General features: G+C 48.8%; 1 protein-coding gene across 4 annotated transcripts in view; it reads left to right on the top strand.

Moving 5' to 3' along the window:
- The first annotated feature begins 1708 nt into the window (after positions 1-1708).
- The window catches only part of NRP2 (neuropilin 2), a 114514-nt gene continuing 98147 nt past the window's right edge, over positions 1709-18075 (top strand). For all 4 annotated transcript variants that reach the window (XM_054585771.1, XM_054585770.1, XM_054585773.1 and 1 more), the window contains exons 1-2: positions 1709-2599; positions 17717-17894. In XM_054585771.1, the coding sequence (XP_054441746.1) occupies positions 2527-2599; positions 17717-17894 (251 nt within the window). In that variant the 5' untranslated portion in view covers positions 1709-2526. The remainder of the gene's footprint in view (positions 2600-17716; positions 17895-18075) is intronic.

The raw sequence follows: 18075 nt of genomic DNA, 5'->3' as shown, positions 1-18075 counted from the left end.
ACCAGAATGTGGGATCTCTGCTTAAGATTCAAAATTCAAACCACCTCTTTACTCTGTTAAATATTGGGGAGTGGCAGTCTTTCCTTTTAGCTGACATTTCAACAGGAAAAAAGAAAATCTGGAGTTTTTAATATTGTGGATGTGCTCTCAAGCCCAAGAAAGAAGGAAAGAAAGAAGGCAGTAAGAGAGAACGAGAAAACAATGAAAGGAATGAAAGGTGCCCTTTAGTCCAGCCGCCTGGCGATATGCTGGCTGGAAGAAATCACCAGGCGTCTGTTAAATGCCCTTTCAAACCAGGCATCTAAGATTCACAGTGTGATATGCAGCCCGTGGATTTACACAGAACTGTAAAATCCCTCCATGGCTTGCCTTCACTATTTGCAAATCACTTCTGATTCAATTTTGTTTTGGTTATCTCAGTGTAAATAACAGTTAAGTGGGAGTTACAGATTTTTCAAACACTAAAAGTGATAAACAAAGCTAATGGCAAGTCCAGATAAGGAGGGAAACCACCCAGAAGAATCCACAAGTACAAGCAAAGAAATAAATGGGATAGTTAGGTGTGTGTGTGCATGTGTGTTTCTTGTCAGGGAAACTTTGTTTTTCTTAATCTGCAGCGTGGCAGAAAAGGTACATGCAGGGTGTGATTTAGACTGTTCTGTTAGAGTCTTTAGGATAATGTAGTAATAGGTGCCTGGTGAAACAAGACAGTTTGGAATCCACAAAGCCATCCTCAGAAACAAAGATACAAGTGTTTCCCCAACTGTTAGCTTGCAGCTCCCTCTAAACAGTTTTCACACCTCCATTTAATAGTTGGCATAATGCTGCTTTTTTTACCCCATGTTGTGGCCACATTTTCAAGGGGAAAACGTGTATATAAGTAGTTACAGTAGCATTCCGAGGAGAAGCCTTCTTGTACCTGTCCGTTTTGGGAGGGTTGGAGGAATCCAGTTTAATTACCTGAACAAATTCTTTTAAGTCTTTTCTCTTCTGGTAGTTACAAGTTAGGGGCGAAAGGAGAAGTAAATCATCGCCCAGGGAGGAGAGGAGTGTGTTTGGGATAAAACAAAGGATCTGAGGAGAAAACGCAGGGTATTTGGGATTTTATTCAGCCGGGGCTGTGCGTTGTGTGTCGCCGCCACGCACTGCTGCCTGAGCGAACGCATGGCTGAGCTGCCGTCTCGCTCGCTACTCCAAACACCGTGCGCCACCCAACTCCTCTTGTAACGCCATTGCGCGTGGCATTGTGTTGGGTTCTACGTGTGTGGCATCGGAGTCAGGGACTTTGGGGGAACAAGGGTTTCCCCGTTTCCCGCGGAGTCTCCCTTGGGCGGCGGCGACGCGGCCAAGGGCAGCGCGCCCTGGAGCTGCCCGGGGGCGCTCCTTCTCCGGGGCATTTACGCACGGGCGGCTCGGCGTAGCCAGGAGCTGAGGAGCCCAGGGTGGGCGGGAGGTTCCGGGTGGGAGTGGGGCGGCGGGGTGGGAGCTGCCTTAACTTTGATCCGGCTGCGGCCCGGGGGAAGCCGCCACCGCCCCGCCCGAGTTTGGTGCCGCGGCGCTCGGCTCTGCGCCGCGCGTCTCCGCGGCTGCCTCTTTAATCAGGAACACAGAAGGGGCGGGCCCTGAGCCGGCGCGTAATCGGATAGCTCTGCCGCGGCTCTGACATCCACATGCTGCTCGGCCTGAAAAGGCAGGGGGGAGCCGGAGGGGAAGCAGAGAACGCGAGCGAGGCAGCAGCCCGCAGCCCGCCCCCAGCACATCCTCAGACGCGCAGACACTCGGCCAGGCGCTGGGCGAGGTGGAGGTGAAGGCGGGCGCGAGCGAACTCGGAGAGGGGCTCGCTCACTCCCAGGCGATCCCAGCCGCCTCCGCCGCCCCGGCAGCAGCAACAGCAGCAGCACCAGCGGCTTCCTCCTTCAGACTGCCTTCTCGAGGCTAGCTAAACGGGTGTAGCCCTTGGGGGAGGATCCCGCTAGGGGAACTCGGCGAGGGCAAGAGCCGGGCAGCCAGCCGCCTCCTACTCCGGCCGTGCGGCGGTGGGTGCCTCCGCCCTCGTGTGGGTCCCGGGTGCCGGGGGATGTGTGTCAGTTTACGTCTCTGAGATCACACAGCTGCCCGGGGGCAGTGTGATGCCCGAGGCAAGTCTCGGCTTTTATTTTTATTCAAATTTTTTTTTTACGCTTGGCTTTCGGGAAATATTCGTGATGTTGTAGGATAAAGGAAATGATACTTTGAGGAACTGGAGAGGACATAGATCCGTTTTGTTTTTAAGAGAGGAAACCCGTCCCCTCTTCCCGGTTTGCACCCTCTTGGCTGATTTCAAGAGCGACCCTCTTCCTGGTGAGGTGGGGATCCAGCAAGAATAAAGGTGAAGACGGGCCGCCAGAACCCAGGAAGGAAACACTGACCATCAGAAACCTCTGCATAAGACACTGTAAGGAAGACATAAGAGCGAGAAAACACAAAGACTTACAATTACACAAGAAACCTACAAATCCAGCTCTGGAGAGAGCCTCTTTCTCCAAAATGGATATGTTGCCTCTCACCTGGGTTTTCTTAGCTCTCTACTTTTCAGGACGCGAAGTGAGAGGCCAACCAGGTAAGCCCCTTAAAGTTTTTTCTATTCATTTCAACATGCTTTCCCTTTAAAAGTAACTGCTAATGCAGGGGGTGGGGAGCACAAGGAATGGCACAGAAAAGAGGCTTCCTCAATACTGAGTAATTTAAATAGAGACCCCAGCCGGCCCTCCCTACCTTACACCACCACTGCTGCGAAAACCCAACTTTATTCTCCTGCTAGGAGAGAGTGTGTGTGTGTGTGTGTGTGTGTGTGTGTGTGTGGTGTTTTGAAACATAGACAGAATTTGGCGGTGTTCAGATGTCACATATGGACTGAATCAAAGGTTTAAAAATACTACAAAGCCTTTTTGCATTACAGTTTTTGGGAATTTTTTTCCCTTTCTTGAAGCAGAGCACATCTCCCTTGAGTTTCTTCAACCTCGCCAGCGAAATATAAATCATTTGCATTCCCTCCACTTAGCTACATTGAGCAATGTTAACTGAAGGGCTTGGGAAAGGCAAGAGACTAGTTCTGGTTTTCCAGTGCTGTGGATTCTCTGCAGAATGTGCGGATACGCCTCAAAATCGCAGGGCTCGGGCCGATGGAGCAAGTTGGCTTTCGGCTGCGCTAGGGGGCTTGGAGCTGGGCGCTGCTGGCAACCAAGGCGGTTATTCGTCCCTGCTCTCTTTCCTGCATCCATGTGTTTTCTGAGAAAGTAGATCATGGTCTTCTAAAAAATTATCATTAGTTAAACTATGTGGCCCTCCAAGGTCTCTCTTGTGAAGTGGTTAGAAACTTTTGAGTGGAATTTGTCCTCAGCCACTGCCAAAAATGGTGTGTGGACTGAGTGCAGAGATAAGGACTGAAGGCCCCGAATGCCCAGGGCCAGCATTTGTGCGGGTATGTGTGTGTGGAGGGGCAGCTGGCACCGGGGTGCACTTGAGCAGGGATCTCTGGTTTCTGAGAATCTGTGGTGGGGCTTGTCCTTCCTTCCCCACACCACTTTCCAGGGTTAGCCTCTTCCCCCTGGGAACAGTGTCTGGAATCTGACAAAACTCTCAGAAGCTGCTACAGGTGATTGAGAATGAGGAAACCACCTCCGGAGGAAAGAGGGGAAAGAGAAAGGAGAAAAAGCCCTCCTGCGTGCTTACCCAGCAGCATTCCCAAAGCTACAGCTGCGGCGTAGGGTAACCCCTTGCAGCCTCTTGGGCGCCTCCCTCCATCACAACGGCTGGTGGGTCCAGTGGGAGCCAGCTTTGACTAAAGGGGAAGTTTGTGCCCGGTACTCTGGTTCTCACCTCCTAAGGCGCACACACACCCTACTTTAAGCTCGGATGTTTATTTGAGGGGGAAGAAAATTCCAGATTGCCCTTGCTATTCAAATCCACACGTTTGCTAAGCCTTCTCTGCCATGACGGGTCTTTGCTTGGGGAGAGATTACCTGTGCCTCCCCATTCCTTCTTACCTTAATTCCAAGTTCCCAGTTTGAAGTGAAATGAGATTACCTCCCACAGACCTGAAGGCTGCATAAATTATGTATGTTTGTGTGATTCGCTGTGTGTGTGTGTGTGTGCATTCGCACGCTAGCGCGCGGTAAGGATGCCCACAGTGTATTCTGTATTCAGGCACAGTCTCTGGTAGGCCCCGGTGCGCGAGTGCGCAGACACTGGCGCACACACCGGCAAAACGCGCACACACTCACACACATGTACACACACAACTTCAGATTCTGTGTGTTGGGCAGAGCAGGAGGGGTCGTGAAGACGGGGGACATCTTCTACCCCAGATGTTTGCACATCTGTCCCTGAGCACTGTGTGGAGTGTGTACGTGTGTGTGCGCGAGACGGAACGGGACCCACTCCCGCTCCGCCACCTGCCTCCCGCTCTCTCTGCAGAGCCCCCCACCCTCACCCCGCAGCCTCGCTACGTCACTTCGAGAGAAGCCCAGAGGCGCAGAGCGCGGGGCAAGTCACCCTTTCGGTGAGACGCGGAGCTGGGACCCGCCCAGGGATATTCTCCAGCCCCCGGAAAAGGCGATCGCGAGCCCCGGGCTGCTCGCGCTTTCCGTTTGAGCAGCCCACTAGCTCCCGGGCAGCTGGCGGCGGGTGGCAAAGGGCGAGGCCCAGCTAGACCTCTGACTCACCCGGTGAGCGCCGGGAGGGGCTGGGCCCAGCCGGCTGCAGCGACGGCGGGAACCCATTCCGAGGAGTCAGAAAGGAGGGTGGAAGGAGAAAGAGGAGGAGCAATTGAGCAAATGGACTAGCGGCGTGCGGCCTCTGGGACTGGCGGGTAGCGCGCACCAGGCTCCCCGACTCCTTGTCACGCTGCCCGGCCAGATCGTTGCACCACCGTCTTTCTGTCTCCCTTCTGCTCGGGCTAGGAGACTCCGGCCCCGCTGGTCAGGCCGTGTCCGAGGCTCCCCCTCTGCCTTCCCGTGTTCCATTCCGCACTGCATCAAACCTCCCTCCACCCCTGGAGAGCCGGCTTTGAAGCTGAGGCCCGGGGCCGGCGGGGCTGGGGATCCGAGCTCTGGCTGTGCTGGGTGGCGGGAAGTCGGGGTGGGATTTCCGAGCCGAGGGCGGAGAGAGGGAGACCGAAAGGAGCCGCGGGAATGCGCGCAACTTGCACCGCCTCTAGTAGCGCTGCGCGCCGAGCGCCCGCCGGTGCTCCGAAACAGGTGAAGAGCACGCGGCTGGGGCATCCACGTGGTGGTGCGGACTCGGTGGCCCCCAGCCCACCCCAACCCCCAGTGCCGTCTCTAATGCCGCATCGATTTGTTTGGGCTACGCAGCAGAAACAGCCGAGCGATCCATAAACATTCTATTAGGCAAAAATATTCCCAGTGAAAGCAAAACCGAGGCTCAAGCCTGGGCAAAGTTGGCAGACTCTAACTCCTCCAGCACCGGCTCCCCTCCTCCTGACTAAGGACACCACCAGGGAGAAGCCTGCGGCTTTTCCTAGAGGCTGCCCATTGCCAGAAAGTTAAGTCGCCGCTGCAGTTCCCTGCTTGGAAGAAACCTCTGCAGTAGCTGGCAAGCCTCCCCTCCCCCGCCGCCTGGCTCTTTGCTTTTCCACGTGAGAAAAAGAAATATTCACGGCCAATGCTTCATTTTTACTGATTGATTTCTTTTTAATATCAACACAATATAAGGGAGGCAAGGTGGGCTGTGATTAAATGACTGCCCCCACATTTCCCCTGGGGCTGACTGCACCGTAGTTTTCCCCACCAGGTCAGGGCGCCTGGCTGCTAGGGGCAGGGAGAGGGCACTCTGCAGAGCTAAGACTTCAGGGCTGGAGGGGGATGGTCGTAGAAAAAATCGGTAGACCCCTCCAGGGAATCAAGGGAGTATTAAGGTGGAACCAACTTCCCAAACCAAGCATAGGGGATCCATCTGTGGAGAGCAGGACCAATACAATGACATTGGCCGATCAGGATAGCATAAAGTACACAAAACAAAGTGGAGTCACTCATGTCAACCAAGATGACTTCCAGTCAGCCGTGACACTTTGGTTCAAGAGGGAAACCATCTATGTCAGAGCAAACCCATCTGAGATACCTACACATGTGATCAGAACAGCCACATCTGCAGAGTAGGACCACCCAGGGATAGGCTTCTGGGCACATTCCCCACTTGCCATTAGGGTGCCAAGACACTTATCAAAAAACTCAGAAGGGTGGAGTGCAACACTGTCAAGGTATAACTGAGGCCGGTTCCAGAGCACTGCTGAGAAAGAGGCACTCCACGCCACGCCTGTCTGCCTTGGCACCGGCCACCAGAGGCTCTGGCCTGGTGGGCTGAGGACTTCGTCTGCCCTGCTGCCCACCTGGCTCCAAAGATCCTTCCTTGCAAGACTCTGGACTCCCTCGTGCCGCTCTCAGACCTGCAGACTGAGTCTTAGACCCGGGTTCATTATTCCCCATTGATTGCTCTGTGTGTGTGTGTGTTATATTTTAGATTGTTAGACTGTGAGTAGGATATTGATGTATGTTGATGTTCTACTCTTAGTGAACCTGCATGCAATAAAAGCTGAGGGAATAGCATACTTACCATGTTCACTCTTATCTAACTTCTTGGTGCCGGGCTGCTCAGCAGGCAGCCTAGCCAAGCAGTTGCCTGACTGACTTATAGGAAAAACTGTATCACGAACATACGCTTGTGACAATCCGGCTCATCCATGTTGCTGCTTCTGCCGCTCTGGTTCAGTTTGTCTGGAAGGGGAGGGAATGCATGTCCTGGTTTATTGGCATGTGCTCACTGCTTGCCTCCCTCCCTCCACCTCCCTTCCTTTTCGGTTTCAGACGGAGAGGAGAGCCCCCTGGCGCTAGCCATTCCCTGTCAGCGCCTGACCACGAAATTCCTCTTTGCTGGAGTTAATTGTGGTCCGCAGGGGACTAGGTTACGCTCAGGAAATCATTCAGGCCCTGACAATGGGTTTCTTCAGAAGGTGGCAACTCCCAGCCCCAGTGTCCACACTGCTTGGGGCCAAAAGAACCCAGACCCTATAAACTACACCACATGCCCCTCCTCTGCCTAAAGAGCTTTGACGGTGCTTTGGTTTTAACACCATTGCCATAGACAGGGGCAGACATGGGCAATTCACCCTTCCATCTGAAATGATCAGATAAGAGGTGTAAATTGGCTGTGGAGACAGGTCTGAGTTCAAACAACTCCTGAAAGAGAAGCAATGACGGTCTAGGCGCCGGATTAGGGTTTGAAGAGGGTTTATTTTTTAGCCTGTCCTCCCTCCCCCATGAGGGATAATTATGAGCAGCCATAATAATTTGCAACAAAACTATCAACTTCTACATTCCGCACAGACAGCCTGTTCTAGACCGTGGGGACTGGTCCCATGCCTGCATTCCATAGGTACCCAGTAAACTTTACCCCATAAACTGCCACGGGAGGTAGTGAAACTGTTGTCTGTTGCCAACAGAGCACACAGTGCATAACAGTGGGAAGAGGAGAGCTCCCGTGAGGGCTTCAGGGCAAGCCCTTTCTTGTCCAAGATGTGCCTGGTAGGATTGTGAATGCCCAGGGTGCACAGCAGTTTTGGACTTTTTGTCATTCTGTGGACCCCTCAGATTAAGCTACAGAGCACCCAACTGGCAAAATGAAAGGTGGGAAGTGACTGGAACCCCAGGCTATCCAGACAGGACTCCTGCTGTCTACCAAATGGCTTTCAGCCCTGCTATTGAATGTAAAGTCCGCACTGGGGCAATGAAAGGTCCTTTTCTCACTTCATGGTATAGAAGAAGCGAGGAGCCCCAATGCCAGTTCATTTGCATTGAATTGAGAGGCATTAATGCAAATAACAGTTGGGCCTGGGGGTGGGGGGCAGGGGCTCGCACCATGGACTAGAAAATTCTGGGTCCCCTGCCTGGTGTTTTTTACTGAGCTGCTCGTTTAAGCAGTCAAGAGAATGAGCTGACTTTGGGTGCTACAAAGTGTGGGGCAATTCTGAGTTGACAGAATTCAGAACTCAGTTCATTGGTAAAGAATTTTCAGAATATATTCTCCAGAAGTCAAGCTTGGAAAGACTTTAAGAAATAAAGATGTGGTTTCCCATTCTTGAAGGAGAGAGCAGAAGTGTAATACCATTTCAGTTTCTTACGGTGACAAGGAAGGGCTTGAAGAGTGAAGCCTGAGAAGTAGTTTATAATATCGTTAGCATATGTGATTATTATATCATCTGACCGTCATTTGCCACTGGACCGCCTCTGAGGCACTTTCCTCGAGTAGCAGGCGTGTGTTTGATCCCCAAAAGTTAGTCTTTGTACTGTTCCTTCCAGGTATGGAACTCACTTAAAAAAAAAAAATTAACCCACTCCTGGAAGATACTGTGGAAGTTTGTGCTGGAGAGCCTACAGCATTGTTCAAAGCTTTCTCTGCCTTCATGAGAAGTGGCCAAGGGGCTTAATGGTTTCCTTACGTAACAGGATTCAGGATTCAGTGGGGTTGGATTCCTGGACACAGCGGCCTTGTAGTGTGGCTGGCCCCCTTAGGAGAAAGCATCTTCTAAAGGTTTAGGAAACTGTCAAGTTTAGATAAGGCTGAGCTCTGATCCTATGGGACCTTGGTTGTATTAATAAGGAGAAATTAATTTTTAACCACTGGGAACATTGCCAAATTATGTGACCTTTGGCAGACCAGCTGTGCTATAAAAATAAATCCCCGATTTCTGAAAATGCTGCTCTTATCCAGTAGAACAATAACAACGTGGTATTTGGCATAGATGAAGAGTAGGGTTGAAAAGAAAGGAGAAAAGGGGAGTTGCCAACAAAAATCCCTCCCATGTTTTGACACATAGTTTCTGGCCTCAGCATCCTCTCTACCCCCCCACACCCCCAAAACACACACCCTGGCTTCCAGTACACAGGAAGGAGCCAGGGGGACAAGGAGCAGGGTGCCTGGGGGAGCGGGAGTGGGAGCAGAGAAGGTGTTAAGTGCTTCCAGCCCTCTCACACCCCAGCCTTGAACACGTCTCCCATTGTCCACACAGACAGATGACAGGCACGGGAATGGAAAAGGGAGTTACAAACGGGCAAAACATGCGTGCTTCTCTAAATGCCACTAAGTAAGTTTGTCACACAGAAGCTTTGGGGAGACCTTCACTGGGCTTTCCAGCTTCTGAGGCACGGGAGACAGACCGCCTGGGTTTAAAATCCAGCCCAGCCACTTGCCAGTTCTGTGATCCAGAATACTTAATCTCTCTGGGCCTCAGCTTTCTGGTCTGTAAGATGTGTTGGATAGTAATATAGCCTGCACCATAGGTACTATCATCTGCCTATTCTGAAGTCATTTCTTCTTTAAAACAGTTTTAGCCCTGACTGGTATGTCTCAGTGGGTTGGATATCATTCCCCAAAGCACAAGGTCTCTGGTTCGCTTCCCTGTCAGGGCACGTGTCTGGGTTGTGGGTTCGGTCCCTGGTTGGGACATGTACTAGAGGCAACTGATTGATGTTTCTCTCTCACATGGATATTTCTATCCTCCCTTCACTTTCTCTAAAAATAAGCGAATAAATTCTTGAAAAAAGAAAACAGCTTCAGTGGGGTTAACTGTATTACAGAAAACACAGTATAATCACTTGGTAAGTTTATGTTATTTTTATGAGTTTTTTTAATAAGTAACTAATTATTCCTTCCCAGCTCTTACCCCACGAAACCTTTGCCTGTGTTTTATAAGCTTCGGATGATCTCTCAGCACTCTGTTCTTCAGAGAAGGAGACTCTCCGCTGGGTTCTCATCTTAGATCTACTTCTTCTCTTTGCATCTTTTTTTTCTTCTTGTTCTTCCACTTTGTGTTCTCGCCTCTACTGATTTTTTTTTTAAGTCTCTCCCCCTTTTTTCCTTTTCTTATCTTCGATCCTTCATCAGGAAAGTGTGCTCAGCAGGGATCACAGTGTTGAAGGTGCCCCCCCCAACCCCAAATGTGTAATAACTTCTACTCCGGCATTAAGGCCCCTCAGCAGCTGAACTCAAAAAAAAGTCATCATAAAGACAAAATAGCTTTTACCCAGCAAGACTCTTAATAATCCCATTTCCCTCTGGGTCTTCATAAAAGAGTCATGATCTAATCCAGAAAAAAGGGAGGGGGCCTGAGACTAACAGAAGCAGAGCTCTCCCTGCAGTTGGCATGGCTGGGGCTGCCGGCCAGCTTAATGCACACGTCCAGTGCGACCCTGCTCAACGCCGCCAAAGATCCCCATGATAACCAGGGCTCTGGCCAGTCTTTCAGTGAAAAAGATAAAGGGAATTGCAAATTACTGGACAGAGTGGTAGTAATAATTGTTTTCATAAAGGGGAAAAACAAAACAGATGTGCCCAACAGGCATTTGGGGGGCCAGGGTTAGGGGGATGGACAGCGAGAAACGAACTAAAACCCAGCAAGAGACAGTCCATTAGCAGCACAAGTTTAGTGATGAAGTAATAGTTTGCATCTTCCTGGTGCTACTGACAACGGATATCGAGAATTTGCCTTTGGGAGGAATGGTGGGGGTCTCGCATGAGGGGGCCAGAAAAATCCTCTGATAAATTATTATTACCATTATTAGAATTAAAATGTGTCACTTGAACTTCTGCATTATTATCTGAGGTTAGGGTGTCTTTGGAGACAAAGTTTACACTAACTCTCTCTTGACTTATGACTAGGTATTGTTATCCCAAGCAAATTATTTAAACACTCAGTTTATCACTAAAGAAAATTCACATTTAATAGCAGCTGCAGGCTGGGAAGAAAGAGTTGTAGCTAGAGAAGCAAAACCATGGGCGACAGAGCTTTCTTAGAATTTGGGATACCGACGGATACTTTTTTGGTGTTTCTTTAGGCAAATAGTAATTTATCAACTCATCAAACCTTGTTGAGGCTGACTCTTGGGAAAGGCTCTGGGTTTGATTCTATATGGTTTACCAAAGATGAGTCAGAAGGGGGCCATACCCTCAAGGTGTGTGGTCCACGAGAATGGCTATGCCTGTGCTGAGCCCTTGCACCACTTAGAAGAGCGATTTTCAACCAGTGTGCTGCAAGAATCTTTAAAACATGCACTGCCTGACTGTTTAGGCAGGGACACTGACCTCTTTTCCCTTAGATTGTCGGATATAAAAAATGACAACAGCCAACACAACAATAGCCATCCGTTGTGAATAAATCAAAATCATACTTTTTATTTTTGTCAGATTGACCAAAAAAAAAAAATGTTTTGGGGTGTGCTGCACAATTTTAGTAATTAGTTTATGCAAAAAAGGTTGAAAAGTGGTGCCTTAGCATACATGGACGAGCTTCAATCTCCCACGTTTGAGATAGGGAGGGGGGAGGGTACTCTTGTTGTGGGGGATGAGGGAGGGAGAGGGGGGGGTCTGGAGCTGGGAAGGGCGTACCAGGGTGAGGGGAAGATGCGAGCTGTGAACTGGACATCGGGTTTGTTTGAGGTAATGCTCAGAAGCTGCAGTTTAGAATGTATGGTGGAAAATAATTGCAAATAAGGTTGGAAATAGTAGCTTGGGCTAAATGCAAGGCCCAAATTGCTAGGCCAATGGGTTTGGATTTCATTTACTAACCAATGGGGAGCCATTGATGTTTCAACATAAGCCTTCGGTTAATCAAAATAAATGAAAAAAATATTATATTACATATATTTTTTTCCTCCTTTGGTTTTTGGAGAGACCTCAAAATTATTCTTCTTCTATTTCCTTCCCCAAATGTCTGTTGAAATGGTCAGGAATTGTAATCCCAGATCTCTCATCAATGGCATCAAAATTGCATTTGCAATGAAGGCTGGAAAAGAGTGGACATAAATATAAACTAATGATATTATATTGGCTGCCCTATTGGAATTGCATTTGTTTATGATATAAGATGACATATAACAAGGTTACCACAGGTGGCATGATTCGAGGTCAGGAAGTAATCACATCAAACTTACATTTTAACGATTAAACCAAGGTTCATTTTCAGAATCCAAATTGAGGGGAAGAGAGTTTCCAAAGCCCTATTTCTAGACCCAATACCCAGCTCTCTCCTTGGTGAATCATTAGAGGTGTTCTAGAAGAGAGAGATTTGCTGTGCTCTGTTCTCCTTTTCCACACCCTTGTGCTGGCCTCCTCTCCTGCTCTCAGATCCCCTCCTTCCTGCCCTCCCTGAGATATTTTTATTCAGATTTTGAACTTTATCACTGCAGAAGTTCACAAGGATTTCCATTTGCTGTGCCTTCGGGAGTGCATCACTCACTGCCACCCGGCCCCATAAATTGAATAGATTGCATCCCTTCCCAGTTGCCTTAGGAAGTGGTCAAACAGCCGCATTCCTGGGCTGATGGATTGGCTCATTTCTTCCCAGCTTAAGCCAAGATACAGATTTTATGAGACTGTCTTGTGACAGGCTGAAGTCGCTTTGAATAAAACAAAATCCAGCCTCAGCTCACAGGAAGAAAAAAAAAGAAAAACTCTTAAAAAGCAGTTTATCCAGGGTAAGTGGGCAAAATTTAGTTAAAACCCTGGGCAGAGGGCTTTGATGATTTGGGCGAGGGATTTTAAGAAACTCTTCGGCCTTTCTTTTTATGCATCGCGGTTGTTGACAGGCTCACACACAGAACTGTGTATCCATAATATTTATAAATATGCAGCCGCAGACTCCATTAAGAAAAGAAACTCACGTCAGTAGAGCTAATGTGATTAAAAGAGACATTTGAACTCTCCATAATGCAAGACAGACATGTTCATCTGAAGAATCCTGGAGTTTTGTTTTAGGCTTACCTAAAGCAGACAAAACAGGTGTGACACCTTGAGTGAATAATCTGGCTGTCTAGGAGGGTAGAGAGCCTTTAATTTTTTGCTTCATTTCTGGGTTATAAGGTCTTTCCACTCATTATATAGGATTTGAATTTTAGAACTGGACCTGACCTTTGACTCTGTCTCCTCATTTTATGGATGAGAACACAAAGCCTCAGAGTCGTTTACTGGCTTACCCAAGGTCACACAGCTTGCCAGGGGTATGACCATACTCAACGCAAGACTTCCTACTGGCAAAGTGGCAAGGCAACAACCTTCTCTTTTTAAGTAGAAGAAATCTTCTTTGCCCTGGCTACTAATAATTAAATGAAAACAATGCTGTGGAAACAGGAACAGGGTACGATTTATACTGTGGATAAGGAGTAAATTATAAAGTAAATAAAGTATATTATTTTAATGGAAATGTGACCCGCTACTTTTCTCCACCAAGAGCCCTCAGGTATATGTAAGAAATAGATGTATTCTCATCCTACTCTTTCTCTTTTTGGTGGCTTTTTAAAGTAAGGTGGGACCTGGTGTCTGGTCCTGTGGGTTTCAGACCGTATTCCAGGAGGCCCCCATGTTCTTACAGAGAAGGCCCGTCAGAGAGGAGGGAGGGACTTCGAGGCCTGGGCCCTGTGCCAGCTCTGGCCGCCCTGCGTCCCAGCACCTGAGAAAAGCTCCACTTTTAGCTGCCTTGCACACTGAAGTTCAGAGTAGAGTTTTGTTCCCGGGAAAAACAAACACTTTTAAAAAGAATTTTGAAAATTACACACTTAACCCAATTCACTCATTGAATTTCATCTCTCTTCTTGCTAATGTCAGCACCCACCCCTTCCTAGTAACCGGGTCCCATTCACCCAGACCCACTCTTAACAAAGCCCTGGCTCTCAGTCTCACATCCAGCCAGTCCTAACGTCCAGTGTTTTTGCCAAGGACTTTTTCCTCCAGTTCAGCTAAACCAAGTGATCTGATTGTTCTTTTATTGTGGGAATGCCAGCAGGCTGTTGCCTGGTGTCGCCTGGTGTCTCTGCCTATTGTGATTATGGTCATTTAAAAGTCCTCACTGTAGTCAGGCTTCAGTTTTTAACTATTTTTGTCAAGTCGTGGCCATACAGTGTTCCTATAAAACAACTCCAGCTGGCTTTTCTTAGAAGGCAGACCAGATTTTTAAAGAGACGTTCTCCATAATTCTTTCTAAAAATCAGATAATACTAGGAACCAGTGAATTGTCTGAAATTGGGTTTTGTGGGAGAGGGGCAGGGCCTGGTTACCCCAAGGCAGCATCAGATGGTGCTTCGGCCACCAGTAAAGCAGGGCACCTCAGAGAGGGGAGGGAGGAAGGAGAGGGAGAAAGGGAACGGGGAAGAAGGAAGGGAAACATTTTGCTCAGGCCAGTGTGGCTCCGTGGGTTAGACTACATCCAAAAAAGCAAAAGGTTGCTGGTTTGATTCTCAGTCAGGGCAAATACCTAAACTGCAGGTTAGAGGTAAAGGGTGTTTGGGTGGCATATGAGAGGCAACCAATCAAGGTCTCTCTCTCTTTCTTTCTCCCTCCCTTCACCTCTCTCTAAAAAATAATAAATAATCTAACATTTTATATATCAGATACAAACACCTAAGTAGTCATTATGGTTGGGGGGGGGTAGGGATCAGACCTTTATGACTTTAGAACATAATATTCCCTTTATTTCAAATTACTTTTTGAAATTAAATTAATTGGAGTAACACTGGTTAAAAAACATGTTAAGTTTCAGGTGTACAGTTTTCTAATGCATCATTTTTATGTTGCGTTGTGTGTTCACCACCCAAAGTCTAGTCTCCTTCTGTCACCCACTTTACCCTTTTCATCCTCCTCCCAGCCCCCGTCCCCTCTGGTAACCGCCATACTGTTGTCTAGAGATGCCGCTTCCATCCTTTCATCCTCGGGCCTCTGAGGTCTTTATCTGTCCTGACCTGGTCCATCTCAGACGTAGGAGAAAACTTCTCGGAACAGTTCAGGCCTGAGTTTGCCTGCTCCTCTTTGGGAAATGAATTTGCCCCAGGTGAAAGGTATTCACAACATCTTTGGAGAAAGAAGTCCCTTGTCAACTCACCAAACAGGCTCAGTAGCCCAAACTTCAACCTGGTCAACCTCCCTTCTTTATATGCGTATCAGGGTTTGCCCTTGAATGCCACCTTCTTTTGGCTGGGCTGGGCCTATAGAGAGAACATTGATGCTGTTCTTTTTGGAACACAGTAAAGGCCTCCAAAGGACTGAATGGTATAGCTCCTCAGGAGAAAGCCCAGGCCGTTTCTCTCTGGGGCATGATTGTATTTTAGGAATGCAGGGTCCCCAAACCTGGAAATGAAAGATCGATTATCAAGAGGCATAGAGGGACTGTGTTTCCTTTACAATTTTTACTGATATATTTCAAGAATTCAGTTTTCTCCAAGAAACTTAGAGATGGAAATTCTAGTATTTATCTTGATGGATCTGTGTCTGTGCAAACGTTGTGTGGTATTTTGTGAGAGGGTGTGAAAGTGTGTGCAAGACTACAGTGTTAATCTCTAATATGTATGTGTGCCCTGTGTATGTTTAGTATCGATGTGAGTGTCTCTGAGTGTGATTTTATAAATGTTTGGATATTGAAAAGGCTAACTACACACAAGCAAAGCAGATGTTTTAATGAGCTCTCAAATATTTTAATGAGTGCCCTGATTTTCTTCGAGTAAAGGAAGGACAGAAAAAAAGAAATGGGTTAGTTACTTGCTCCTTTTCATTTGAGTCTAACTCTGTGCCAGTGAAAAGGCAGAGAGTCAGCCATGGGTCATATACCGTTGGAATTTTTGCTTCAGTGGGGAAGTGATGACTCCTGGTGTGGATCAGAAATGAAACCTTGCTAGGAGGACATTTCCTCTCTTTCCCCCTGATCATGGGTGTCTACTCTCATTCCTGAAACCTTAAACTTGCTGTGGTGGGGCAATGGAGGGGGTGCAGTTCTTCTTTCTGTAGAAAAGCTCAGTAGAAAATTTCTTCTCCTCGCCAGCTTGGTCACACAGCTGGTGATCTAAGTCCCCACACCTCTGCCTTCTCAGAGGTGCATTCTTGGTCCTAGTTCACAGGCCTGAGCCAGGACCGAAGGGCCACAGTTTGACTTGGTAAAAGCTGTTAGGTGCCCAGCTCCAGCGAGGAGTGTGGGCACCTGGAAACCAGCGAGGACTGGCTGCAGAGGAAGTGGCGCATCAGCCTCACTGCTGGCTCATCCTCATCAGTGCAGGAGGCCTGGGCCCATTGTCCTCCTGGGCTCGGGAGGGGACAGGGTCATTAGAAGCTGATGTCTCTGCTAGCCAGAGGAAATGGCCTGCTTTTGTTTTCCACCCAGTAGGAAATGGAACCCGAATCCATTCGATCCTGGGTGGTTCAGCAGGGCACAGTTTGAGCTCGCAGAGGCGCGATGCCTAAAAGGCTACTTGTGTGGATTTGTGTGCCCCAACCAGCACTGTGCAGTGTGCCCATCTTTTATGCATTTAAAGCCTGTCAGCCTCGTAATCGAAAGCAGAGTTCTGGAAGACAGTAATGCCAACAGGCAGGGGGAATAGTAAAGTGCACCTGTAGAGTTAAAAAATGCATGACCCTTTCCCTCAAAGAGTGAACACGGGAGAGAGACCCATGCTGTAAGGTGGCTGCTGAGCCCTAATACATAATTCACGGGCCCATGCTGCTCCATGCAGATGGCGATATTAAATCGTGATTGATGGTAAGAGGGGCGCAACTCTCCAAGAGGCTTCTGAATATTTCCAGGTCTCTTGTGTCTTCTTGTCCTCTGATCTACCATGGTATTAAGCAAAACCCCCCATTTCCCAGGAACCCCTCCTGGGGATTGAAGAACTGCACTCCCAAATATATGAGATTCTTCAAATGTCATCACCCACCTTTTCTGCCTTTGAAGATCCCCCCCTCCCCTCCTGGCACACGGGAAGCTGTTTCCCCAGCCAGGCACTCAGGCACTATTGGGAGGGGGGGCGCTGCTCCCCTGCAGCCAGCTGCCTTTCCAAAGGCTGGTTCCCGCTGGACAAAGCAGCAGCACACTCTGGTGGTGGTGACCAGGCAGGAGGGACAGCGGGCAGCAAGCACGGAAAAAACACAGCCGTCCACTCAGCACAAAGCACTCTTTGTCGAAAGTCTGAGGTCAGAGTCGGTGGATTCTCCAATGCAGATTTTCCACTCGGTGTATAATGAAATAATAAATCAAATTTGTGGTGTATGTGGAATTAAGTGTTTGGGGGTTTTGCTTTTTCTTTCTTTCTTTAAAAAAAAAAAAAAGGCTGAAATCACCCTCCAGGGCCTGTTCTGGCCCAAAGCTGAAAATGCTTCCTCCGCATCACATGTAATTGTTACCAGCCTTGCTTGTGGGTCGGCACCACAAAACCACTCTTGTCAGTTCCCGGAGCCGTTACTTCTGGCTGCCAGGGCTGGGCTGGTCTGGCCTGGGAGACACCGAAGACCATAAAGGATTTATGAGGTAAAGATAGAGATGAGAGGTTTGAATAAGGCGCAGAAGACGGGCCAAGGCGGGGAGACAGGAAAAGGCAAGGAGGGATGTTAACTTTGCAGCTTTCTTGTATTTTTTAATCCCAGAGCATGTGATTGGGAATATTTATGACCATTTTCTGGGATATTGTCACTTGGGGCGTGCGCGCGCGTGCGTGCGTGTGTGTGTGTGTGTGTGTGTGTGTGTATTCGGTCCCAGAGTGGGGGGTCGGGGATGGTGAGCTGATAATCTCTTCCCCTGAATGAGTAAGCAGGTTAGTTTTCTGGATGGCCACTGGAAGAAAAGAGAAACAGGGAAAGGGGGGGAAAATGCAGGAACATATTTGAAGTTCTTTGGGTTGTTTGCCTTCTCTTTCAGACCCACCCTGTGGAGGCCGTTTGAATTCCAAAGATGCTGGCTACATCACCTCCCCGGGCTACCCCCAGGACTACCCGTCCCACCAGAACTGCGAGTGGATTGTTTATGCCCCCGAACCCAACCAGAAGATTGTCCTCAACTTCAACCCTCACTTTGAAATCGAGAAGCATGATTGCAAGTAAGCATGTCCTGTCCATGGCACAAGGCACATCCGTGAGACACTCCCACCCGCCCCCTGGGTCCGCTCCCTCCCCCTAAGATCGGCCCCCCAAGCGCGCTGCGGGGGAGGCCCCCCCTCTGCCCTTGCTGCCACCTGATGGCCACACCCCTAATACCGGGTCATGCTTAACAGTGCTGAA

This window comes from Pteronotus mesoamericanus, unplaced genomic scaffold (genome assembly GCF_021234165.1).
Source record: "Pteronotus mesoamericanus isolate MK-2021 breed Mesoamerican mustached bat unplaced genomic scaffold, CSHL_Meso_final contig_90, whole genome shotgun sequence".
NCBI classification, from domain to species: Eukaryota; Metazoa; Chordata; class Mammalia; order Chiroptera; family Mormoopidae; genus Pteronotus; species Pteronotus mesoamericanus.
The sequence above is the reverse complement of the archived record's forward strand: the minus strand, read 5'-3'. Positions and strand labels throughout refer to the sequence as shown.